Source organism: Lates calcarifer, linkage group LG7_2 (genome assembly GCF_001640805.2).
Source record: "Lates calcarifer isolate ASB-BC8 linkage group LG7_2, TLL_Latcal_v3, whole genome shotgun sequence".
Lineage (NCBI taxonomy): Eukaryota > Metazoa > Chordata > Actinopteri > Centropomidae > Lates > Lates calcarifer.
Genome location: NC_066854.1, coordinates 5991802 through 6004125, shown reverse-complemented (window position 1 = coordinate 6004125; position 12324 = coordinate 5991802). Strand labels below are relative to the sequence as shown.

Below are 12324 nucleotides of genomic sequence, written 5' to 3'. Positions count from 1 at the left end.
GCCGTGTCTCCAGTGGGGAAAAAGCTGATTATGGTTAGTGTTATGGTAAGTCTCCAGGAAATGAATGTAAGTCTTTGTAATGTCCCCAAAAGTGACAGAGACTAAGGTGTGTGTGTGTGCGTATGCATGTATGCGAGTAAAGCCTTACCTCTCTGCTCATAGAAACCACTCTCTGTGTGTGCTGGGCCTCGGTGCAGAGCTGGGAGTCCTCCATTCTCTGTCTGTACATCTCAAACTCTGCTAAAGCCTGACGGTAACAAAACATCACAACATTATTTCACATTTGATTAAAACACACATGCATTTCATGCAGTTACTTCTTATTCTCATATATATAAATTATGTCACCTTGCAGCTCAGATTTTAATTCACTTCATTAAAGGCTGCTGCAGAACTACGACATTTATGACATAAGAAAGAAAATGTCTCTAATTCACGGATCTGTGGCTACACATGTGTCCACTAAACTAACAGAATAAACAAAGCCTCACTGTGAACTATGAAGCCCCCCCTCCAGTGCCAAGCTACATTAAAATGACCTGTCTCTTCATGTGTTCGTGGAGTTCAACAGATTCCTCCAGACTGGCCAGCCGCCGCCTCAGGTCCGCCTCGTCCGCCATCTTGCTCTTGTACTGCATGATCTTGTCTCTGGTTTCTGTCACAATGTGTTGGACCTGAGCAGGAAAATAACGAAGCAGCAAACATCTTGAACGCTGCAGAAATTATTTAAAACTAGAGGAAGTTATTTTTTTATGTCGCACAATATAATGTGACATAAAAAAGTCACTGTGCTCTATTACAACATGTAGAGATTTTTGACAACCTACGTACAGAGTAGGTGGAAATAAGAACTAAAGGGAGGAAAAAATGTGAAAATAAATAAAACTCAGAGCCAGAAAAACACTGCTGCCTCCAAGAAATGTTTCTTGGCAGGAGAGAAAAGTCCCACTTTGAAAATTTAACACTTGAAAGCAACACTAATTTAATTAACAACTTAGAGCACGGTACACTAAAACTTCTCTCTGAAAGCAATACGAATGAAATTAACAACATTTAAACCGGTTTCATATCGGCTCAGGTCTTGTCTTGAAGTGAACTCTGCCTGTCAGTGGGGTTTGATCTCAGGCCAGATTTATTCTGTCTGTGAAACAGGTCAAGAAAATCAACAGCACATTACACTGAAATCATTCAGGACATGTGATTGCAGTGTTGGTGGGTGGGTGCTGTTGGCTGGTAGCCATCAAATCCAATTACATTGAATTGTCTGATCCCCCCCTTCAAAAGAAGCACTCTCCCCACCATGACATAATGACAGTTGAGTGACTGAAGTGGACAATGTGGAGAAGCTTTTCCAAGTCAAATATGCTGCTGCTGCTGCTGTGAGCTCTTGTGCATAGCAGCAGCCCCATGGTGGAGGAAACAAGTAGTAATATGAAGTGTAATCACACTTTGGTAACAGACTGCAGATGGAGCATACACATATAGGTGACAAATTCGAGGAAACATATTGAATGCAGGTGCTTCCATACAGGGCACAATGGATGAAAATGATGTGATCCAGTCTCAAGATTCAACTCTAATTGAACGCCTCTGGGAGATACAGTGTGGAGTGCTCTCCAACACCATCTTCAAAACACTAAATAGGGAATATCTTTTGTAAGAATGCTGCTCATTCCCTCAGTAAAGGATCCAAAAACCTTGACGAGCCATGCAAAGGAGCGCTGAAGCTACTCTGGAGGCTCGTTGTGGAACAAAGCCTCTCTAACATACTTAATGTTGGGTTTCCTTTCATTTGGCAGCCTTCATCTGTAGCTGTGAAGTGAGTTAATCTGCTGAGAAAGAGAAGGGCTTCACACGTGCAAACTGTTGCAGGTAACAGATCCTGGTGAGACATTAATTCTTCTTTACTTTGCCTAAATGGCAGCACTTTTATCACCTGCTCCTCACCTGCCAATACAGCACACACTGAGTCACTGAAACTAAACAGAAAAAGGGAAAAACTCACTCAGAACAAGATGACAAACAGTGACCTTATCCACGTTACTGTGTTCCTCATAATCATAAATGTTTGGTGCTGTGTGATGTCTGTACCTCGTCCTCGTGGGCTTCCTTCAGAGACTCAATTTCTTCCTCGTGTTCGTCGTTCTTGGTGTTGAGGGCATAAATTACCTGGAGACAGGAAGAGAGTTAGACATCAGGGCGAAGATGGGAGAGAACACTCTTATTAACTGTTTCGATATCAGATCAATAGCTCCACAAACAGTAAAGCTCAGCTCTGCATTCAGAGTGCAACAAAATCAATACCAATAACATGAGAAAGGGGGAGAAATCGGTCTGGCTCTCTGATTAAAGACAGAATTATCCACAGGCAGAGCTGTTTATTCATAGCAGCTGCTCTAAAATATTTGATCTCCTTTTTTTGGAGTGTTTTGTGTCTGTCTCAACTATTTATCCACTGTATCTCTGTAACAACTGTAAACGAAGCTAAGAAAAGTCAGGATTTCTGTAAAAAGCCTGACTTGGGTAAAGCTAACAAGCTGGGCCAGGAATACATCATAATCAAAAACAAAGGACGACAGCTGACAACAAAGGTGATAGATGAAGAAAGCCAAGCGGCGCACATTAAATTTAAATTAGAAACACAAAAATAGAATATGAATATTACAGCAAAAATGAAAAAAGAAATACGTCATCCACCTCTGTGGTGTCCTACATAGCCAGGTGTTTTTGTCTGTTTCCTCTGTCTACAGTTTTTTGTCTTATGTCATGCTCTCAGTCAGCAAAAAAACTAACTTTAAATCCCGTATCGCTCTCAGATATGGTCACCTGTGAGCCCTCTGCTGGCTGTGGCTCCCTCCACGCTCAAACCTAAGTGAATAACATCGTGTCAGTCATGCTCGCTCTCTCCCAGGATTATGAGCAGGTTTTATAAGTTCTGGAGGTAAATGATATGCAGGAGCTTTAAAAAAATAAGCTTCAGCAAATTGAAGCCCCCAGTGAGCAGCTAATATTCAGTCATGGTCAGCTAAATTACAGCCCTGCTGGCATCAGAGCTGGAAGCTCCCCATTTTGTTCCACTTACAGGTGAGGTTGAAAGTTTGCATACATACATAGAGCACGTAATAATATATACATGGTGATTATCCTCCACAAGGTGTAACGACACAGTCATGTAATTATAACCATCTGACATTTAAACACCACTCAGATCAACATCCAGGTAATAATCACTGCAGGGAATTTTCTCCTTTATTGAAAGCTTCACTGCGTTTGACTTGGCAGGAAATACTAAAACTCCTGCTGTAATACAAACAGCATTTACTTAGTGGGCAAATCACATAGCATTTTGGCATTTTAGGTGATATGATGTGGAATACTACTCTCTGCGTAGGTGCCTCTTCATTTGACGTCAGAGAAAACAACATCTGTTTGTCTCTGATTCATATTTTGGATATGGTTGAGGCAATAATTTTCCTTTTCTCAACTTCCAGGAGGAGTGTGGTGATGATCACTTTTGTATCACACATACGAAGAGTGAGACAGCTTCTTGGTTTGACCATCAGTATTGTGATATATCACACTGCTGCTGGAAAACAGGACTAAATGTCACTGTAAACAAAACCACAAAAATAACAGCTACATCTGAACCAGACGCTGGTACAACATCTTCCTCTGCTGACTGTGCAGTCAGACGCCGTGACTCACGCTGATGGGGATAAAGGTGAACGCCTTCGATTGGTCGCCCTCTCATCGAAGGCATTAATGATGTCGCGCACGACAAGAGACGAAAAGTTCAAACAGACATAGGAACACCTCGGCACACTGGACCAATCAATGTGTAAAGAATTTGCAATTAGAGGACTATCTGATTGATGAAGACCCAGATCCATCATCTGAAAGGGGTCTTCAGTCACTGTTACACGTAGAAAACAAACACTTTTACTGAGGCATACCGAAGCCTTAAAGCTACCCTAAAATAGAGCTCTACAGCTCAGATTCTGAGGTCACAGTTAAGTTGACCTTGATTCAAAAACCTGACTATGATAAAATCAAAAATGAATGAATCCTGCTAATGCACACTGTCTGATATCTGATGTTAGTGTTACAACATCATAGTTTTGATGCCTTATGTCGTTATTTACCACTGCCTCTGCTATTACCTCGACAGCGTGTCAGTGTTTCAGCTGGCAGAGGAGGAAGTCAGACTAAGGTAGATTTTCGCCTTCTGTTCTCCTTGGGTGCGAGCCTTTGATTCCCTGCAGTAAGTCAGCCATGGAAATGTTCCTTCAATTATACATGATTATTTTAATGACGCTGGTGTGCCTGCTGCTTTTCATCTCTCTCCCTCCTCTCCCTTTGCTCTCATCCTTTTATCTCTCCCTCTTTTTGTTCTTCATCTTCTCCTCTCCTCCCCCCTTTCTTCTTTGTCTCTCCATCCCCCAGGAATAAAGATACCTCGCACTACTATTCGTGTCTCCAGTCTAACGTTAAAGCTTGCTTTCCATAAATAATCTTTCACAATGCAATTTTTTATCATCAAAAATGGTTCTGCAATAGCATATTTAACCAATGAACCAATGAACCAATGTTGTGCTCCATGTAAACGAATAAATACAAAAACAGGATAAGGCTCAAAATCAAGAAACTAATATAAACACACTGAATGCTGCTGTATATGTGACTGTTATTTCAGTTATGATTGGGATATTTTCCCATCACATGCTCCAACATCTCATATGACAGATACAATCCTATTTGATCGATTACATTATATGTTTATTATACAATCGATTATCTTGGAAGCTCTGAAGCTCAGCTGATTCTGACTTTAATCCTGGGATTTGATGGTTTTGAGATTTGAGAGTTTCATGGTCTAAATACATTTTCCAAGGCTTATCCACAATGACATTCTAGTGGAAGCCCTCAAAACCTAAAATTATACTTGACTTTTTTGACTTTATAATTGTCAGCTTTAAAACTTAAATTCATAACTTATTGTCTGAAAGGTAGAGCTGCTGTAGATGACCGTGTGGAAGCAGACTGTGAGCGCACACATGATTTGATTTCAGCGCATAAAGATGCAAACATGCTGTGAAATGCGTTGCTTCCAGTGCGCTGGAGCTGAGTCTGTTTTAACAGACTTTACTGGCATCTGTCAACCAGACAGGTGCAACCTGACAAGCCATGACAAGCTGATTAACATTCTCAGCAGCAGAGAACTGCGAGCATCCAGCCATGATAAATGTGGCAGTCTGTGTGTTTTTCTTAACAATACGCAGAGGTAAATACATTAACAATATACGTAGGCGTAGGTCTCTATATATATCACTAATAAAGCAGCTGTGAGGCTGTTGTTCAGAAGTTACAGTATGAATATGTGCCAAGTGCACAGTATTTGTTTTCCATTTCTATCAGCCAACTCGGCTCATCCCCCATGAGCAAACACACGAAAGTGAAGCAGAGCGTGCATATGTCCATCCCTGCATATGACAGGTTTGGCATTAAAAGAAAGCTGAGAGAGTGACAGCAAATAGCTTCTTCCTCTTCTCCTCTCTCCTGGGGGTTTGACAGGAAAGTTTTCAGGCCTGAGGCTCCAATCAAACCGAGCCTAAAGGCGACACAACAGCCTGCAGCAACACAGTTTTGTATTCAGTCAGTCAGTGTTGGAGAAACAGCAGGAAAATATCCTCAATACCCTTTGTGTCCCTGTTGCGACTGACGTCTTTCTGTTGGCTTGAGGAGAGAGAAAATTACCTTGTGCTTTCACCTGAGCTAAAGATGCTTCAGGAGGAGAAAAACTACCTCTCATGGTTGTGTCAATAATGATAAATAATGATGAATAATGCCTTCTCTAAGTAGCAAAGGCAGAAATAATGAGATATTGCCACAGTATAGTGCTGCAAAGCCTCTTTGGAGGGAGGTCAGGGTGGACAGACTGGTGCACAAAGATCAGGGCCAACACCGACCTGAATAAACGGATTAGGTACCAGATATGACGTGATTCACATTAAATAAGGTTTCTTTGTCAATATTATATAATTCAGTGTTTCTGCTGCAAGTCACTGAGAGTCACAGATTCAGTTTTATGTTAGCTATGTAGCAACAGCAAAAACTTACTAATGGCAGCTTTAATGAGAGAAACCTAAAACTGCTCTTTGGCATAATTATTCATGTTGTCTTCTTATGCAAAGCTATGCAGTGGAGTCCTTTCTTCAAGCTTTTGTTTTAATATGTTCTGTTGTAGCTGTCTCTTTTTAAATGGACAATAAGCAGAATTGATACAGGTCTTGCACACAGCTATATAATCATATATGTTAAAAAAGGGCCACCGTTGGGTGTAAGCATCAGTATTCACAGCTGTGATATAAAGCAACACTGGTCACTAAAATGAGGCTCCTTTTCTAAATTACTTAAATGAATCTTGTAAATGAAGATTTTCTTTGCTTGGAATATTAAAAAAGAAAACAAAGATTAGGTTTCTTCCTGCTTCATTTTATTTCTGTCAGAGAGAAAGAAAATTTGCACCATAATGGCACTCTAAAACATCCCAGAAGAATCTCATTAAAACGTATCATTAGAGACAATTCAGCTTGAGTTCCTCTCAACCAGCATAGCACCGATTGATTCTACATGTGTAATCAATCAAACTCCACCAAATCTGTCATTACAGAGGTAGACGAACGACTGGCCAGTAGCAAATTTTCATCAGAAGACCAATTATCAGCCAGATTTACAGGCTGAGTCTTTTTATCATCAGGATGTCAAATATAGAGCTGCTCAGTGCAGAATGAATGAGGCATGATGGGAAAAATGACAATGGGGTACCCAGGAGGGACGATCCAGAGGCTAAAGGACATTTTCTACAGTCGATCACTATTGATTCAACCACAGAATAAAGGTCACTGACGTCTGGAGAAGAACAACTGCAGCATTTGTCTCTAACAAACCTCTGTTGCTGTGCTCTCATCATTTTCAGAGGATTACCATCATATTCACTAATTAAAGGATTAATGAAAGCCTAATTCTCAGAGGTGCTGTAGTCTTAACAGGATCCCTCGACATTCGAGCTTTTGGCCCACTGTTTTCCTTCACCAGCCATGAAGTAGCAACACAGTCTCTGTTACCAATTAGCTGGAGCACACGGTGTATTTTCTTTGTCCTCCCTGTCGTGGTGTAAAAGCACTTCGCATCTGTTCCTTCTTTTCGTTTGCTGTACTGTTCCGACGCTCCAAGGACACTCAAGCGCACAGACACACACACTTTCCTCCCTGAGCATCACTACACCACATCACAACCTAAGCCACAAACACAGCAGGCGAGAACGAGGGCACATTGAGTATCTCTGAGAGAGGAAATAGTGTTTTCTGTGATATTCAGAAAGGAGCAGGGTACAAACTTAAAGCAAACATCTTTTGATCCAGTTAGTTCTGGAAACACTGAATCTACTTTCTAAAACCTTCTCCCTATTGAACTTGTGCTGCACTTTAATGCAAACAAAAGGAAAACAGATTGATACTGTGGGTCTCAATCTGTGTTTTTGTCTGTGTCTGTGTTCTCGTACACTTTTAAAGACTGTGCTGACATTTTCGAAGATGCGAGAGCCCGCCAGCCGAGTACAACTGGCCGGTCGACATCCACGGTCATCTGGGGAGAATAGTCTTATCTCAGCAAGCCCTTTGGTCATTTACTGATCACACTGATGTCTCTGTAGTGTTTTAAACATGAGACTGGATTCCTTTTGAGAGATAAACTTTGGTCTCAGAGCTAAAATCTAATATTTGTTGCTTTCAAATTGGTTCACTGGAAAGTTATTGGGCAGATACAGTTACACAACAGTGCTGTCTCTGTATCCTTTTGCCTTCTTGTATGTACAGATAATTTCCCACACTTCAGTAAATATCAATAAATGTATATCACATTACATACAACATCTAGCTTATTCCTACTGCTGCAAGCTGTCCAACTCAGCCACATCTTTTAGTCTTCTCCCTAGAGATGCAGACTAATAAATCAACTCTTAATACCTATTCATTTTTATAGCACGTCATCCTAATGATGCAGGCTGTCAGTTATGCCATCCTCACTGGCATTTTCAACACTTTCTTATAATTCATTAACTACTGAGATGGCCATGTCATGCACTCAATGGAAACTGAACAGACAGAAATCAAATATGTTGACCTCAAATATGTGAGCTCAATAGATTGTCAGTGTTTCACAGCAGAAAAAAACATATTGATTCTACAGCAGCTGAATTTCCTTCTTAAATGAGATTTCAGTCCACAACCATGCATTTGAATGTATTATATGTAAATTTTTGCTATTGTTACACAGCCATGAACAGCTGTTTACCACCACTCTAGAAGAAATGTTGCAGCATCAAACTTCATTCCTTTACTCGCCAAGAGCTGTCTCCAGCAGTGGAAAGCAACATCTATGTTTTGCTTCTATTTCTATCACTTCCTCTACCAAAGTTAGCATGCTAACCAGCTAACCAGCTAACCCTAGCCCATCTCTTCTCATAATACCACTTTGTGATAGTGAGTCACTGTAGCATCCAGTATATTCAATTCAAAGATGGATGCAGCTCTTGACACCTGTTAATACTAACGCTGGTTATGTAGCATTAGCACCTTTAAGCTGCAAATCAAAGTGACCTGAAAAACCAGTGAAGGTGCAGGATGACCAGCTTCAGATTTCAGCACTTTCTTGTCTTCTATCTGATGTGCTTTTCAACAAATAATAGCTCCACCTGCTAACTGCAAAATAGCTGAGAGGTTGATTACAGCTATTCAAGCCCCCCTGCAGGAACATGCAGTAAAGGTGCCAAGATGAAGAAATTTATCCTTGGAGACAACGGTAGCTCTGAGGAAGTTATATTTCTCTCTTAGCACTTTTGAAATATATTTTGTGCTGTCTAACTGGCACTGTATTAACTCTTTAAAATGATGTAACGGTATGAAAGCCAAAACCCAGGATGTCTTATTTAAATTTTTCTGGCTATAAACCACTAAACAGATTAAATGCTATTGCAGGAGTCTCAGTCAGAACAGAATAGACCATCTACTGTATCTCCATGATGATAACTATGTCTGATCCTGGACCATATACTGTTACCACATCAGGTTTCTTTGTTGCTTGCATGCAGCAGAGAAATAAAAAATTCTACCAGTATGAATAAAACACTCAGTAGGTGGCAAAATCAGCCAGTCAGCAAGTTTCTCTTGAGAGAATGGGTTAAAACACTTTTATCCTGTTGGGTGTAGAGCTGAAACAATGAGCTAATTAATCAGTTAGTTAATCAGAAAATGAATTGTTGACTATCTTGATCATTACTCAAGTAATTTTCAAGCAAAAAATGTCAAACATTTTCTGGTTCCAGCTTCTTAATTATGAAGATTTGCTGCTATTCTTTGTATTAAATGTCAGTAAACTGGACATCTTTGGGGTTTGGGCTGTTGTGATATGAAGACATCACCACTAGCTCTGGGAAAATGTGATGAGCATATTCCACTTTTTTCCAGGCATTTTATGGACAAATTAATTGATTATCTGACTCTTTTAAACGACTTCATTTCCATCTAGTTTAACTTTGGAGGGGAATTATTTACTAAATCTCTTTGCTGATGTTACAAGGAGTAATGTGCTTTTCTGTGCTTCTTTTGAATGTGTCCAAAACAAGGAGGGTTCTCACATGTACTACAACTAAAAAAATACCAAATTTTCCTGCTCTACCTACAAGAACTGCTGCCTGACAGGTAGTGAAGGAAAGACAGAAATACTCACACACCTCGCTGACATACACAGCAGCTTCACAGAGAACCTGGGTTTGGTTCATGCAAGAATTATCACCCTTACATAGAATAACCCAACCACCTGAAACATGGGTGTCACAATGCAGCGATATCTTGATTCACTCATTTGAAATGGGAATGTTTCCATGGAGGAGTAACACATGCGCCACACTGAGCACAACTAGTAAACAGATAGCGGTAGCCTGCAGATACACAAACACAAGCAAAACCGAGAGATATAAATCTGCCATAACACTTTCAATTTTTAAAAAGCAAAAACATCTGGATACAGAACACAGAGAAGTGCTCTTTGCTTTTAGAGAGGCTTGAGAGTACAAAAGCAGAAATGCAGAAAACACAAAGCATTTTCTTCAGACGGGGACCACCACTGCACCTCTCCACTACATCTGATCCTATAATGATTTCATCATTGATTAATCTGCTGCTTACATTACACATAACAGTTCAAAACCCAAATATAACCAGTCTGCAATGATATAAAGATGAGAAGCAATTGGAGAAGCTGGTACCAGATAATGAATTTAAAATTCTATCATGTATGAATTATTTTTCAATAAACCCACTAAATGATTAACTGACAAATAGTTTCAGCTTCTTCTTAGCAGTTGAATCTCCTGTTTACATTTGGATATTGATTGTGGCTCCTTTCCATCCATCCATGCAAATTCTACACCTGCTGATTCTGTTAAAGCTCATGGATATGGCGGTGGGGAGTGAGGTTGGAGCCATTCCCAGCATGCACTGGGCAAGAAATATCCTGGAACAGGTTGTGAGGTCTATAACACACGGCAGCAGCAGTCGAACGCTGTCTTATTCACACCAATACAGGCAATTCTGGAGTTCACCCAACCTGCATTTCTTTGCATGAGGTTGGATCCAAACACATTCCTCTTGGGACTGACTTCAAAGTGTTAAATCTGTTGTTTGTGGACCTTAATTCCACCACAGCTCGTCCTGCCAATCTCTCCACCACTGCAAATCATTTTAATCAAACACTGCATTTTAATCCTGGGTATCCTCATTTTCAATCTATCTGCGATTCTGTGGATATTTGTGCAGCTTATCCAACTGTACACAGTGTCTAATTCTGCACAGGGATAGTATCACCATGCCTGTTATGTAAAATCTTCTGTCCTCTACTCCTGCCTTTGTCTCCCCATGTACAGAGTGGCTGTATAAACCGCTTTATTTACATTTTATCCACCTTTCCTCTAAGTCAAAAAGCCTGGTTGCTGCAAACGTAGCTGCCACCTTAAATCTTCCTACTACTGAGCGACACATAGTATCCCCTTGTATGCTACAACGGCTTCAGGTGGACTACAAAAGAAGCAGCCCTGCCAAAACCCCTGCATCCCTCCAAGATTACATAACTTCCCTCAGCCCTTGGGGTGGCGATGGCAGCTCTTGCCATGGCGAGAAAAACACGCACAGGTTAAACAGTGGTGTGGCAGAGGGTAAATTCACAGCAACGCATTCCTCTGGGCATTTTGGAGAGCCCTCAGCTATCAGTGTAATCACTCATGAAATACAGCACGGTCACAGTTTTTTTTACAGGCAGAGTACAGTGTACTACCAGCCTGCAGAGAGTAGTAAGATCACAGGAGGATACAACTCTTTCTAGGTAAGTCTTTCACAGAATTCACCTCCTATATTCTGATAAATAACCACCTCTACAGCATCAGGAAAACCCCTGCTCGGGTGTTTTATGGTGACCTGTGAACCAAGCAAGGATGCAGAACTGTAAAATATCATCAAAACATGCTCCAAAATACCAGCACAGCTCACATTAGCATCAAACCTGCTAACCTACACCAAAGTTCATGTAAAAAACACTCAATAAAATACCAGCACATCCTTCCTTATCAGCGTGTTTACAAGTGACATCCCATCCCACATCAGCACCTAACACATCTCCACAGTACTACTCCATCTACATCCCAACCTGCTCCAAATGACTTCGCCTCAAACACCCCTCCGTCACTCATTCACATCCACACACCTTGGTCAGTTGTGCTATCTTCTTGCTCATCTTCAGATGCAGGTCTTGCGTGTATTCCAGCGTTAAACTCCCGTCGTAAAACATGCTGGACGCTGGAGAGGGGGTATATTTGGTGTTGCTAGTCGAGGTGTTGTACGGAGGCTGCCAGCCTGCCCCCGTCGCCATTTTCACCGGGAATGAACCCAAACACGACGCTTTAAATTCTATTAAAATGGAGCGAGGGGCTGCTACGCGTTAAACCCTCCCATTGTTGTGTTTGTGGTTAATCTTCGGTTTCTGTCAGGGAGAAAGACAGGGAGCAGGGACAGCGGGGCGCGAGACCGTCCCGTCGCACGCATCAGCAGCGGGCGCGAGCGCTCAGAATGATGAGAAAGGCGGAGACGCGCGCCAGATGCTCATCCAATAGCGCGCGCCCAGGTTCAGATGGATTACGTTTTAACGCAGCGCTCTTTAGCAGCGCTTATGTGTTTAATTAAAGACAGAAGACAGCGGACATGTTGACGAACAACA

The 12324-nt window shown here is 41.2% G+C and overlaps 1 protein-coding gene across 1 annotated transcript in view; it reads right to left on the bottom strand.

Annotated features, from left to right (window-relative positions):
- The window catches only part of fam184aa (family with sequence similarity 184 member Aa), a 44099-nt gene extending 31775 nt beyond the window's left edge, over nucleotides 1-12324 (bottom strand). Inside the window, exons 1-4 of the mRNA XM_018690552.2 lie at nucleotides 11815-12324; nucleotides 2092-2169; nucleotides 540-674; nucleotides 149-247 (exon numbers count right to left, since the gene is read on the bottom strand). Of these exons, the coding sequence (XP_018546068.1) occupies nucleotides 149-247; nucleotides 540-674; nucleotides 2092-2169; nucleotides 11815-11979 (477 nt within the window). The 5' untranslated portion in view covers nucleotides 11980-12324. The remainder of the gene's footprint in view (nucleotides 1-148; nucleotides 248-539; nucleotides 675-2091; nucleotides 2170-11814) is intronic.